The sequence below is a fragment of the Silurus aristotelis genome (assembly GCF_946808225.1).
Source record: "Silurus aristotelis genome assembly, chromosome: 7".
Taxonomy (NCBI): domain Eukaryota; kingdom Metazoa; phylum Chordata; class Actinopteri; order Siluriformes; family Siluridae; genus Silurus; species Silurus aristotelis.
In genome coordinates, this window is record NC_139580.1 from 23,152,213 (window position 1) to 23,167,174 (window position 14,962).

Genomic DNA, 14,962 nt, shown 5'->3' on the forward strand with positions numbered 1-14,962 from the left:
TGCACCTTTATAACAGCAACACTGCTGTAGTACTACATTATCTAATGTAATTCATACATCACTGTTTATACAGATGTAATATACATTATATTGGGTTTGGTTGAAAAATATTTTTAAAAAAAAATGCCCTAAACGTGAACTGAACAATTAGACAATTAAATCATATTAGACATTCAAAGGTTGCAAACCATTTGCTGTATGTTCGGAGACATGATCATTTAACAACTGCACATTGTAATCAGCTTTTAAAAAAAAAGGGAGAAATCTTTTGCCAACTTACCAGTTTTATTGCAACATACTCATTGGTGTAAAGGTTCTTACCTGCAACAAAATACAAAATAAACTTATATTTTGCAAGCTGGCTTGTTGCTCCGAGTTTAGGCTGGTTTTAAATAATTACTAAAACTGAATTTTATAATCCCAGTCTTTTACTAAACCAACTATTGGAGTAGAGAAAGTAAATATAAAAATGAACAAAGCATTCAACTTTGATTATAACTGTTTATGAAGTTTACCATTTGACCAAATTTGTCTGCAGCTGGGGATTGGATAAGTGGTACAAAAGACCTCAGCTCCAAAACCATTTCACTTGCTCATGGCATGTTGTGGGGTCAACAAATTCACCATAAATTTAATTTACAAGGTAAATTGTTTGGAGATTTCTGTTTTTACTCGTTACATCAATTTGCTGCATCCAGCCCACAGGCCACCTGCTTAACAGCCCTGCATTACGTCTTATTGCAACATAACAATCTAACCTGCACCAAGGATAAAAATCCTGAGTATGTCATACATTGGATGTTTTTATTTTTCATGGTCATTATCTAAGAACTTTTGATCAGATGTCAGTGTGACAAAAAAGAAAAACTATACAGAGCTTGGCTTTCTCTGTGGTGGTATTAGAAACTACAGACTTACAATGTACATATACATACATATATATATATATATATATATATATATATATATATATATATATATATATATATATATATATATATATATATATATACACACACACACTAGCTGAAAGTAACCGTGCTTCGCTACGGAAGGCAGAACGCTAAGCAATATGGCAATAAGCAGTAAGCATTGAGCAGGACTGGATGATCAGAGATCAGAACGTAACGTCAACAAATAACGTACTACCCCTTTGTAGTACCGATACAGGGCAAACTACTTTAAAAATAATTTTTATCGTGCATCTAACATCTAATAAGAAACAATGTACTAAGTTTCATTAGGATCCGTACTGTTATTTCGAAGAGTTTACAATGCGTGAGAAATCGCGTTTTTGCGAGTTAGCCAGGGCAAATTTTTCAAAACCCTTTCTTAGTGAGCACCTAAGACCCAAGAGGAAGGTATGTTCCAAATTTCATTGCAATCCGTTCAGTGGTTTTTGAGATTTCGTGATGAGTGAGTGAATTAGTCAGTGGTATTTGAGCTATATCTATGGGTCCCCTGGTGGTCTAGTGGTTAAGATGCAGCGCTCCCACCGCTGCGACCCGGGTTCGATTCCCGGTCAGGGAACCATCCCCAGCCACTCTTAGTGCCGGTCCCAAGCCCGGATAAATTGGGGAGGGTTGCGTTAGGAAGGGCATCCAGCGTAAAACATGTGCCAAATCAAACGTGCGGAGGATCCGCTGTGGCGACCCCTAACGGGAGAAGCCGAAAAGAACGTTTTTATTTGAGCTATATCTATATATATATATATAAAATGTGGTTTCAATGACTCAGTTAGAGCAATGTACCTGGTATTTATTGTAAAAAGAAATTGAATCAGATATTGAAAGAAATGTAAAACAATTTCCTCGTTCTTTGGAAAGTCATCAGACCCATTCCACCACTGTGATACTACAAAACATTTAATGAAACTTTAAAAACAGACTAAAAAAACAAAAAGCAGGAAATTCGAATGCCTTTTTTTTTTTTTTTGCTTGCTCTATTACTTTGCTAATATTTTTACTATGCAGAAGAAAATAAATCAGCCCTTCAATAAATGAATGCGAATCGAAGTATACATGTGCACACATACTGAACAATATCAAGCCCAAACAAACCATGAAACTCTGACATTATGTACCTTGTGACAAATTTGAACATTGTTACACCACAAATTATAGACCTACTGCCCACATAGTCATCAGGTTTTCTCAGGTAATGACTTGTTAAACTAGTCACACTAGTTCTGGAACACAGATAAAACATACCAAGCTTCAGCTCCCCAAAGTTTCCACACCCGATCTTCTTCCCCACACGGAAGTTTGGGCCGACCATCAGCACACCAGACGATCCAGAGCCGGACGGGCGAGAGTGTGCGCTGCGGCTCTGAGCAGTCTTAGTGTTCCGAGCCGGCCGCTCACCCTCCTTCTCCCGCGTGTGCTCCATGGCTCCGGGCACCGAGGGAGCAAGAGAGGCCCCTGACAGAGCACCTCAGTCTGGCACTGTGGGCATGGGCTAACGGGGTTTAGGAACCACACCCCAGCTCCCCTCACTGCATGATAACTGACCTGTGCACAAAAAAAAGGTAGTTGGCATACTTTATATAATTGGTTTTCATATTCATATTTAAAAGGTTAGTTCAGAGGAAGACTTCAGTAATTTTCCTGTGACAATATATGATTCACATCCTATTAATGTTGCAAATTATAAGAAAAGAGTGAAACCTTTCAAAAAACATTCAATAGGGCAGTTAAATAACTTTTAAATCATGTACAAGTAATTAACCAGGCTATTGGCCATTTTTTTACAGTCTCAAGTTTAACACATGCAAATGGTGTTGAAGAAAAAAATCCCTTCAAGGTAAACCAGCCATCAAAAGCATGTGGCTGACAAGCATCATGACCTCTATAAAGACTCGGTGGGGGAAATTCTGCGATGGAGAGATTGTTTTGCCGAGAGTCAAAAATGTTTTCCTTTAGGGATGTGGCTAACTGCTTTCCTGTGAATTGACTCATGAAACTCATGAGACAGTGTTCACTACGTTATTATTGCCATTACATCTTCCTGTGCCTTTCCTTGCCACTCGTGGGACAATATTTTTTGCTTCAGTATGATACAGTATTAAGCCGTAACAAAAACTGCTATAACTAACTAGTCTATTTCACAACATTGAATGAAGCATGAATTTAGTTGCGTGTTTGTATTAAACAATAAAGACCGGGTTAATGTCTTTTGCAATTTTTGCTTGTCGGACTATACGAACATGATCCCCATGTCACGCTTCTCAAAATGTCAGACTGTACAACAGTCAAAAACTGACGCACACAAGAAAAAGACTCGTCCGACGTTTTACGTGATCAATACGTGATCAATCCGTAGCTAGCAGCGAACAAACAATATATTATATTGTTCATGACATGCCATGAGTACTGTCCACCTGGCATTTCCACATTTTCCCTGAGGTGCTTTCACGTTGTTGCGTCAACAGGTTCGGCGCTTCTGTTGGTTCTTGGTTTGACGCTCATCGTAGGAAAAGTGGCCGAAATCTTCAAACAATGGCAGAAAAAAAAATCCTTGTAACGCCATTAATCGGTTGTCGGTTAACATGTCAAACCAGCGATCAAAGACTACAGATTTTAGTTTAGGATTATAGGAATCTTTTAGGATTTTCTAAATTTGTCTCAGATGACCAAACCGTGGGCGAGTTCGCACAGTGTGCACTTGGCTTAAGTGTTACATTTTTGGCAGAAGTATTGTCTCGGTATCAATAATCATGAAACGATGTAGATTTTGGTGATTATAATGCCCTGTATGTATTTGGTCATTACTTTTATATACTTTTGGAGTGCACATGGCTTTGAAAACTGCACGACACCTTGCAGATTGGTATTTTTCATATTAAACAGGTAAACTTTGACAGGAAGCTGCATTACTTTTCATTTTCTGTTTGCTATAAATAAAACAATTTGTGAGACAAGGGTGTGAACACAAAGCACGTAATTGTATCGTATGTCTTGGATTTAAATGTTCCCTTCACGTGAACTTAAAAAAAAAACCTGTTCCAGCTTGACAATATGCCTGCGCACAAAGTCAGGTCCGTGAAGCAATGATTTAAATTTAAAGTGGACACATTTTAAGTGGCCTGCTATAGACTTTGGGATGAATCGACTGCACCACCAGCTAATTATGGTTCTAATTGAACCTAATTAAAACCTCACAGCACAAAACATGACTACTATTGTATGTTCAATAATCTAATGCTAACTAAGGATTCTGAAGTGTTTAGCTGCCACTCTATATTGTTAGATTGTTTGTACCAAAAACAGTTGCATGCGCCACCATTGCATTGTGTTGCTATGTGGAGTAAAGTGATACAATCAAGTTGCATGGAACAACAACATGTTGGCCCTGTGGAGTGTGACCATGGTGTCAGCAGGGAAACATCTCCACCGCCAACAAGTCCAGTCCCTGAGAGGAGTTCAAAACCTTATCAGTTCATCCACTGGTAAAAAAATCAAGGCAAATATCTGTCTGGTGTGATCGTTGCCAGATGGTATTTAGCAATTATTTATTAATACGAAGCTCCACCAGTTGTGATTTTTTTTTCCCCTAACTAAAGAGCGCCCCCATTTGTGTTCTATTTCCTATCACGACTGAGGCTCAAAGTTTACCTTATATATGGAGAAAGGCGCAAAAATAAATACCATCATATTTTTTAACATCTACATCCTTTTACAGAATCAGAAATATCTTTATTACCAAGTATGTTTACACACACACACAAGGAATCTGATTTGGCAACAAGAGCTTCCAGTGCAGGAGAAAGTACAGACGAAATGTAACAAAATACAAGTAAAACAACCAATTTTACCTTCAGTGAACTGGCTTTTTCCTTAGTTGGATTTTTATTCATATTCAATCTCAAATGTCTCGGGTTTTGTAGTAGTAAGAGGTAAACAAAACTGTTCATATCCACTGTACTCTTTTACAGTTATTGAACATTAAATATTGGCATATTAACCAGACAAATTTGGCATAAAATTTTTCCTATTGGAAAAAAAAAATCAGTCCAGTGCTACTCAAATCTATCTATCTACTCAAATCTATTTATTCTATTTATCTACTCAAGTCTTCATAAAAATGTGTAATATTGTCGTGCTAAATCGTGGCGACAAGTTCATTATAAGAGATATGGATGATAATAATAATAATAATAATAATAATAATAATATTGATGATGATGGCTGAGAACCACTGAACACAATGACCTGAACCTGAAGTATTTCAATACAAGAACATCGCTGCTTTCAAATGATGCAACTAAACAGATCCGCCAAACATATTTAGACACCAGAAGATCATAATAAATTATAATTATAAGTTCAAACAACCACCATCATAATAATAATAATAATAATAATAATAATAATAATCACTCTTCAGGGAAGGTCTTCCACTAGCTGTTGGAGTGTGGTTGTGATTTGTGCTCATTTAATCCTAAGAGCATTAGTGAGATCAGGCTTTGGTAAGGAGGTTCCAGTTTGATCACAATTGTTCAGTAGGGTTGAGGTCAGGACTCTGTGCAGAACTCTGGAGTTTCTCCACTACAACCTTGGCAAGCCTTATTTTCCTAAAGCCACAGTTGTGCCTGGGCTATTGTCAATCTAGAGCTTTCAATTCAATCCAGTTATATTTGTAATACGCTTTTAACAATGAACATCGTCTCAGAGCAGCTTTACACAGATCATGTCTTAATAAAGAATGAATAAGAAAAGTGCAAGTTTGTCCCTGAAGCTTCCATCTTTGTGATACGAGAAGAACTGGAACACTAAGGTCTACAGTCATCGACCTGGAAATGCTACATTTTAATATAAGTTTATTATTATACGTTTAAAATTATATTATGACTATTACTAAATTATAATGAGATAAAAGAGCTGATTTAAAATTTGTTAGCATTTGTTTTTGCTTTTGTTTTTCAAGTTGAGTAGCCTTCACCTTTCTCTTATGACAAAGAGTTTGGTAAAGCATTAGTGAAGCTCATAAATGTTAATGGTTGATGAATAAATATTATAAATTTGGTATCTGTGCTACAGTTTGATTGTCGGCTAAAACTTCCTCTATAAGGTAGTGTCATATAACCTGCTTTATGGAAACATGCACCCAGACTGAGTTTCCAAAACACATGCTTGAGATAATGTTACCCTGTCATGATTTTTAAGCATTAGGCTCGGACTAATCAATCGAGTAGGTCTCAAAGTGTAGATTTTAAAATGGAAAGAATCGGACAAACCAAAATATTGATTTTATTCCAGCGGTATCATAAGTCTAAACATTAATATGATATATTTCTTTTGGAGGAGATGTGGAAATGAATTATTGGCGTTTTGTGAATCCCTGGATTATGTAAAGGATAATCCAAGGAAAGTTGTGCATAATACAGATCTGAAATGATGATGTGGAAGGCGGATGTGAAGCGGAGTGAGACTGCCTCAGCGAAGTGCAGTAAAAACTGTGTAATGCACACCTAGTCATGCTCATTTACCAGCATCGATAAAGCTAACTGATGTGTGCAGCACAAAAGTGACAATACATAAAAACAAATGGTTCCTTATTATTTTATATACATATGTATAAGATTCTTTAGAAACGAGTTTATTAGATGGACAGCGCATGTAGGACGTTTTGGAGACAAGGTGAGGGAGGCGAGATTGAGATGGTTTGGACATGTGCAGAGGAGGGACATGGGGTATATCGGTAGGAGAATGCGGAGGATGGAGCCACCAGGAAGGAGGAAAAGAGGAAGGCCAAGGAAGAGGTTTATGATGTGGTGAGGGAAGACATGCAGGTAGTTGGGTTGAAAGAGGCAGATGTAGAGGACAGAGGGGTATGGAGACGGATGATCCGCTGTGGCGACCCCTAATGGGAGCAGCAAAAAGAAGAAGAAGAAGATGTATAATATTCTGCCCACTCTAAACTGCACATAGATAAAGAAGTGTGGGATGATTCAACTTAATCGAATGAGTTTCAATAGAAAGAAAGAGAGAGCGCGAGAGAGAGAGAGCGTGCTGGAGAGCTTGTGTGAATTACACGTCTGCTTATCTACTAACAATTAAGCTGTTGGTGTTAATTCCTTGTGCCCTTTTTGTTATTTTTTTATTGTTTACTTTTTTCCTCTCCAGTTGGTCAAATTCAACTCCGCCTGTTTATCAAAATCGCCATATTCACCATATTCCTTACACGACACTCAAAGAATCATCCATTCAGCTCAGTATGGTAATTAGGAAAAAAAATTTTACCTGCTGCTTTACTTTGCATGTATGACTGCAACTGTATATTATGGTTATTTATTATTTTTAACACGAAGACATAAAAAAAAAAAGGAGTGATTAAACTGCTTGGAACTTCCTTCCAGCCAATTGGACCTTGGTATAAAACTGTAGTAATGATCAACACTGACTTTATGGTATAAAACCGGAGATAAATAACAAATTCATTTAACCTGTTATGCAATATTCTAATGTACACTTTTTTTTCCAATGACAAATCAGATAACAAAATCAGTAAAAGAGTGCACTGAACCAGGATGTGGTAAATACACAGGAGGGAAAATCCAGACAAAATGGGTAGACTTTTTGTTCAAAGTTAAACGCTGTATAAAAGAAGAAATATGAAGTACGCTTAATAATGCACAGGCAGCAGTTCAAATCAGAGGACAAAGAGAGAGAGATCTAAAAGTATCTTAAAAAAAAAAAAATCCACAAAACGTGCTTTTTATGTACTGAACTGGGCTGACTAGTTTTTAGGTCTGACGAGGTTTAAATACGATCTGCCCTTAACTTCTCATCGTCCACCTCCGCTCTAAATGTGTGCAAATCCAAAGAAATCTCATCTGAAGAATATTTCTGCTGCGGTCATGCTAATCATTAAAGCTAAATTATACCCTGAATTTGCTGGTTAAAAAAAATAATAATAATAAAATTCATCCCCAAAAGCGGTTGCAGAATTTTCAGAACTTGCTACGACTTTAGAAGAAGCTTCAGAACAGATTCATCCTACAACTTGACATACATTTTGGCTGTAGTGTCGCTTTAACATGTTAAACATGCATATTTCATAACTTTAAATATTTAATCACGTGTCCAGTGTGTGCACTACATTAAGCACTCTGTTAATAATTTAAAGCAGAAGATTTTTTAAATCATACAGGTACATACTCATTTCCTTGTATTCTCCAGGTCAGTGACAGATTAGGGTCTGGGAAGCATGCAAGTCTGTCCTTGCAAGTCTTTGTGACTTTGCTGGTGAATTATGAGCTCATTTAGGTTCTTTATTATTAAAAGTGCTGGTCTGGGCAACTGGGGCAGCTTGCGATTCCTACCACCTGATGCATACAAAAATACAAGCTGTGATAAATAAATACATTTGTGATTTGTGATGGAACGAGGGATGATAGAATCAGGTATGCGGAAACACTGATGAAACTGAGTAAGAGCAGTCATTTAACTCCTTCACACAGGGTATGTCTTGGTTGCCTCCCAAAAGTTGTGAATCGGCAAAGTGAATACATGAACTTGAGCGATGGAAAGGACCCTACATTGAGATACCAATGACTCAATTTCCTTAAATTCAAATTCTAAATTTCCTCATCACTTAAAAATCCAAACGTCATAAAACTTTGGTAGCCTAATCACAAGGGTCGTAAGCTAGATTGTAGATTTTTTTAAATTGCATCAGACAAGTAATCATTTCAGAGCTACCACAATGACAACAAGCTACTTGGTTGGCTGCAAGTTTGATCAATTTTCTTCTTTAAAGTTAAAGTAATATAACAATTTCAGGTAAGAGAACACAGATTCCATTTTCCCTGGGGTTTTTTTTTGTGTGTGTGGTGAATTGTTGGATTTTTAACGAGCTAATGTCCACTAGAAGGATTTGACTACTGAACTGTAGATATGATTGACACAAACCCTCAGTCAACACCAAGCTAAATATCAAGAGAAAACAAACAAAAAAAATACTAGCCAGATTTGAACATCTTTTAGGTGTGAACAAACACCACACCTCATATCCGTAATCCAGACCAAAGACTTGCTGGCTTTTTTTTAAAGGGTGCAAAAAAAAATAAAAATGAAATGTCACATTAGGAACTTTGTTAGAAGAGAATAAAGAGCTTAATTCTTTAATTTACATAAATAGCTCAATAGAAATTCAATTCAGTTTTATTTGTATAGTGCTTTTTTAGTGTGTATTGTCTGGTCTTGTCTGTATTGTCTTGTATAGTCCAAGCTGAATGTACAGTGTTATTTATGTCTGTACTTTCAGAGTCACTAACAGCTGAAACCAAATTCCGTGTGTGTCAACACACTTAGCTAATAAACCTGATTCTAATTCTAATTAACAATAAACAGCAGCTTTACTGAGACAAAGTTGAAATGTGTAAGTTTAGTGCCTATAGGTTTGTTCCTTATATGTTTATCCCCATTGAGCAAACCTGTGGCAAGAAAAAACTCCCCCAGATGGTATGAGGGAAGAACCTCAAAAGGAACCAGGCTCAAACGGGAAACAATCCTTATCTGAGTGGCACCGAATGTACATTTATTACAGCTCCATACCTGTTAAGGTGTACTGTTTCCTAATGGACGCTTAAATGCAGAATTGTTCATGCAAACTGCAGACCTAAACCATTGTAGCAGACTGTTGAAATTAATTCCAGTCCAAATCCATCCTTTGTTAATCCAGTTCTTGAGTTGCTCAGTAACTTCTGAGGATCTTTAGGCTGGTCTCCAATTAAAGAGAACTCCATCCATCTTTGTAGGTAAGACATGACATCAAGCAGATTCTTCCAAAGAGAAGAAAGGGACAGGAACAGTGGTCACTGGTACCTCAGGAACGTGTTTATTACAGGTTTTAGCCCAAAGAATAAGGTTTACAAGCAAACAAAAAAAGGGGAGACTGGGCAGCATTTGAGAGTTGGGACACTTAGAGAGCTAGCTAAAGCTATTTCTGATCTGTAATCACCCCTTCAACAGGTCGAATCAGAGAATAATTTGTTATTTAGAACATTTTCGCACTGCACAATACAAACACATTTGACTGCTGAGATGAGACATGAGCCATCGCTGTGGTAGTGCGAGAAACATGTCATGCCTGGGCTGAAACGATGAAATGTTCCACTGTCAGATCGGACAAACCCAGAGCGAATAGAGATCCTGATGTGGCGTGGTCTCTAAGAGTAGCTGCAGCACAGACACGCAGCCTGGTGAGCAGCCAACACACATTTAATACTATTCGCTTTGCCATTGACCAAACCTGGTAAAAATAAATAAATAAATAAATAAATACAATGCCATGAGGCGATCATGTAGAGCACCAGCGCACAGCTCGGGCATCATACAAGACGCAGACACTCAATCTGAGAAAGATCATGTATAATTCAATGCTTTAAAAGGTTCAGCCAGGGCTCCAATCACGCTGGACTTCAGGTCATTTTCAACGGGAAGCCATTTGAGAGACAGATTCAGCGAGCGCTCGACTGCGTGGTTCGCCCCTCACACACGCTTTGTTTACGTACACGTCGCGTGGTCTTCGCTTTGGTAGTAAAAGAACATTGCAATCAGTACTTGGTTTGATGATACAGTCTCTCAAGAGCTGAGATACCAGACAAACCGAGATCAAAACCGTTTGTGGCCTATACTGTAACCTGTCTCAATAACAGACTGCACAAATCCCTTAGGCACCAAAATTATACTGCTGCTGCTGGTAATCACCACCGCACATGGCTAACACTTATTAGTCGCAGCTCCTGCTATTACTGCTCACCTTAACTAATGTCTCAATATCCTGCTCACATGGTGAGATATGCAAATATACACGTCCATGCTGCAAAATCAGTAGATATGCTAATCTTATTTCATGTCTATTACTGTACTTTGCTGGATATCACAGTAAACACGTCGATGGAATCCTGTGGAAAATACCATCTAATACGACCTAAAATCTCGAATTAAATGCTTACGCTTAACTCCTAGACGGCATTTCCTAACTAAATCACTTGAATCAAGTCAGACTGGTCAGTGAAAGCTGCCCTCACACCTACATCTGCATCATCATGTGCATTATTTCCTCAACTAGTCCCGTTTCTTATACCTTTAACAATCAGATAAATGGAGAGAGGCCAATTGGTCTAGAACGATTGAGTTTACAGAACTCCCACATTTAGGATCCTCAATTTACTCATTTCTGGAGTCAGTTGGTGCAGTCAGTGGCTTTACATCTACCCTAGAGCAGAATATACGCTACCAATCTCAATGTTCAGCAAAGAGAATGACTGCAGAAAGTGTTTTATTATAGGAGAATTAAATACGTACTATTTCCTACATCCGTTATTTCACCAAGGTGCAGATCTATCAGACGCATACATAATCACAGACCCTGCATATCCAACATTCATAGAATGACCAGCATGCTTATGAGAGGACCTATAACGAGCCAAACAGACGTTCTATTATTTTAGATTAAGATTCGTAACAATACCATGAAATATCGTTTGCTATGAAGGTACTGAATTTGGTGAATTTATGGAGCATACAAAATACTAAGTTACATTATTATGTAATCAAATCAATAAAATCCCACTCACACTTCATTTGTTGTTTATATATTGTTAATATCTGGGGTGATTATGTGCAATAATCTCAGTGCAATACTAATAATTAGTCACGTGCAATAACTTTTAGATCTATTATTGTAGTTTTTCACTACTGCTGCAATTCCATTTCACTTCATATATAAAGTTATTTATATTTTCTATGCTAGCATGCTAAGGTACTAACTTATTAGCTTGGGGGAAAACAGCTGGCTTTAATTAACAGCGAGCTTTATTCTTCTTTTCTGAAGATGACAACAAACATTTAAGGTCACGTTACAGTGTGCTGAATCGAACAAACGTGTGTATGGCAAACCGGCGCTAATACGCAAAACGTGTCCGACATCGCTCTTCTGTGTCTTTGCCTAAAACTAGATGAAAACACAAAGCAAACGTAAAAACCTTTCAGAAGGGGAGCGTCCAGTTTCATTCAGAAGACATTTTCTGTGTCGAATGCACAAAAAAAAACAAATCTAGGGCTACCGAGAGTCGTGTGACTCAAAGAGTATAGGTAGCTTGCGGTAAAAAAAACTCTCTTTCGGCTTCTCCCGTTAGGGGTCGCCACAGCGGATCCTCCGCACGTTTGATTTGGCACGTTTTACGCTGGATGCTCTTCCTAACGCAACCCTCCCCAATTTATCCGTTCTTGGGACCGGCACTGAGAGTGGCTGGGGATGGTTCCCTGACCGGGGATCGAACCCGGGTCGCAACAGTGAGAGCGCTGCATCTTAACCACTAGAGGTAGCTTGCAGTAAAAGGTGGTGAATACACTGCTTTACTCATGCTAAATGAAGAATTGTTCAATTCTGGGGCAGTTTTATTGTGCTTTATCCAGGCAAGTGGCCGAATGGCTGATCACACGAGTGCATTGTTGTTTTAGTTATTGTACTTTTAGAATGTCACAAACATTACAGCACAGATTTCACTTCACATAGAGTTCGGAAACAGGGCCGGCCATGATACAGCACCCCTGATGCAGAAAGGGCCGACAGTGGCAGCTTGGCATTGCGAGGTCTCAACCTCCTGACCTTCAAATGTGAAAGAGACTTCTCTTCATGTTTTAGGATTGAAAATGTATCACATTGAGGCGTTCAGATCCAGTCAACGTCGTATATTGTGTATCGTTACATCCTTAATAGAGATTTCATTCAATGGAACCCTCACGAATGCTCAAGCATCAGATGTCAGATGTGTCACACATCAAGCATGGATTGGCAGTTTAAATGTAGAAGTGTGAAAACCATGCAACTTAAAGCTAGAACCCCATCAACATCTGCATCTAGTGTCGTGTGATCACCTGCGCCTGATGATAATTTTAAATGTAATATATCCGAGCTCGTTTTCAGTTGTGTAGTATTTCTCAAACCTGGGTCCTAGAGAAGAGGTTTGAATAGGAAAAAGAAATCTTAGCTTGATTCCAGATCACCAGAATATGGCATTTTCTACATATAATCTAATTGAGAATGCAGCAAACAATAACAAGAATAAAGTAGTACGAGAGAAACTAAAAAGTATCTCTATAAGTTTTTAGATTTGTATATTTTTTAGCTACAATGATTTTATTTCAGGAAATACTTAAAAATACACAGGAAACCATCTCACAACCAATGCTTTATCCCAATTATGAGCGTAACATGTTCGTCTGACCACCTCAGAGATGTCAGCAATACCCCTTTCGCTGTTCCCGGACACTGCATTACCCAGGAAATGTAACTCAAACTCATTGTTCTTCTCTTATCTGGAAAGGATTCTGGATTATCGGATAATCCAGGTTTAAGGAACCCCACTGTAAGGGAACGTTAATTTAATCTACGATGGAGAAGTAATGCTGGCGACGGTTGCACTGAAAGAGCCACCCAATCATAGAAAATATGGTTTGACCTTGATCTCAACAGCTGCAAGCGAGCAGTTTTTCTACAAAATACTTCGATATTTTAATCGCCGAATTAACAGTCGCTTTACCTAACGCATGCATCGGTCAAGAAGAGAAATATGTAACCTAGATGCTCTTTGTGCAAATTTGTTTCAAATGTCAGATTTTTCTTTTCTATTTTCCCCCCATTTAAACCTCTTTATTGACAAGATTATGAATAAGCCGGGTTTGAAATCTGACATTAAAAAAAACACTCCTATTTGTGAAAAAACGCAACAAGAGCAATAACTAGATCAGGAAAAACAGATAGGATAATTTCTGCCCACTTTCATCAGAACCATATTAACTAACTGACTGCACATCACAGTATTTAAGTGGCCGTACTGGCAGAATATATTGCCATTTAGTGGCTTTATTGGCAGTGTTTATAGTTGTTTATAGTGGAAGAGGAATAAACACTAGTACACATATCTAAACTCCACCCAAAGGGAACAACTTTCTGGGAAAGTTCCAAACAAAAACTACACGAATGACCAAAGTCTGATGCGAACACGTTGCTTCTGTAAAGTGACCCACGCTGCTTGTTTATCTGGGGAATGCAGACGAGCACCTGATTGGACACAAACTGGATGAGTCATCACAATTTTTCAGGAAACACAATCAAAACCAAAACATAAGACATTTATATTTAAAAAAAACAAAACAAAAAAAAAAGCTTTAAAATGGCAATTCCATTAACACCTTAACTCACGAGTTTCACAACAGCAACGTGCAGCAACAGAATGACAGCATGCTGTTTGCGTCTAGCAGCACTAGTGCCATGGGAAAATCTTGTCTAGTTCAACTGGTTTATAACGCTCAAAAGACATGTACATTCAGAACGCTATCCTATAACATGACAACTTGCCTCAGAAGTGAGTCTCAATGTTATCAGGAGAAAGCGTGACGTTTGTAAGGTACGTCTGGTATCTGGTGTCCCTTGGGCCAATTTAAACTTCAATCGTCTAGGATCAAAAACACTCGTTTCAGTTCAAACCTGGACCGTTTCGATTGTGTGATTGATAAATATTCGTCCGTATGAAATCCTCGGATAAGACACGTGCTCATTTTCGATACGAGTGCACTGAACTCGCATCAGACCAGGATATGACGTATTTTGCACTAGGTTCTGTTTACCGACTCGAACATGGGAACACAATCACCACCATCACACCTCTGAGGTTTCACAGAACTTGCAGACAGACACTTGCAGAGACCGCTGAGAGGACGTCAGGAGTGTTATGGGGTATTTACCAGATGATCCTCAGAGCTCAAAATGAAAATAGACGAATCGTTACTGGTAAAGATTTAAATGGAACCACTCCTTAGAAGACTTTCTATGGGCTGATCAAAAAGGATGATCCAGAAGATCTGAGCTTCACCTGCTCAAAGAGGAAACAGAGGAAATATCAAGATCATAGCAGGTTAGGGTGAGAAATCTGACACTAGGCATATGCTTA

General features: G+C 38.2%; 1 protein-coding gene across 4 annotated transcripts in view; it reads right to left on the reverse strand.

Annotated features, from left to right (window-relative positions):
- Positions 1-14,962, reverse strand: part of LOC310728654 (casein kinase I) — a 32,759-nt gene that overhangs the window by 17,048 nt on the left and 749 nt on the right. For all 4 annotated transcript variants that reach the window (XM_083546418.1, XM_083546420.1, XM_083546419.1 and 1 more), the window contains exons 2-3: positions 2,211-2,510; positions 281-321 (exon numbers count right to left, since the gene is read on the reverse strand). In XM_083546418.1, coding sequence (XP_083402544.1) covers positions 281-321; positions 2,211-2,388 — 219 coding nt within the window. In that variant the 5' untranslated portion in view covers positions 2,389-2,510. The remainder of the gene's footprint in view (positions 1-280; positions 322-2,210; positions 2,511-14,962) is intronic.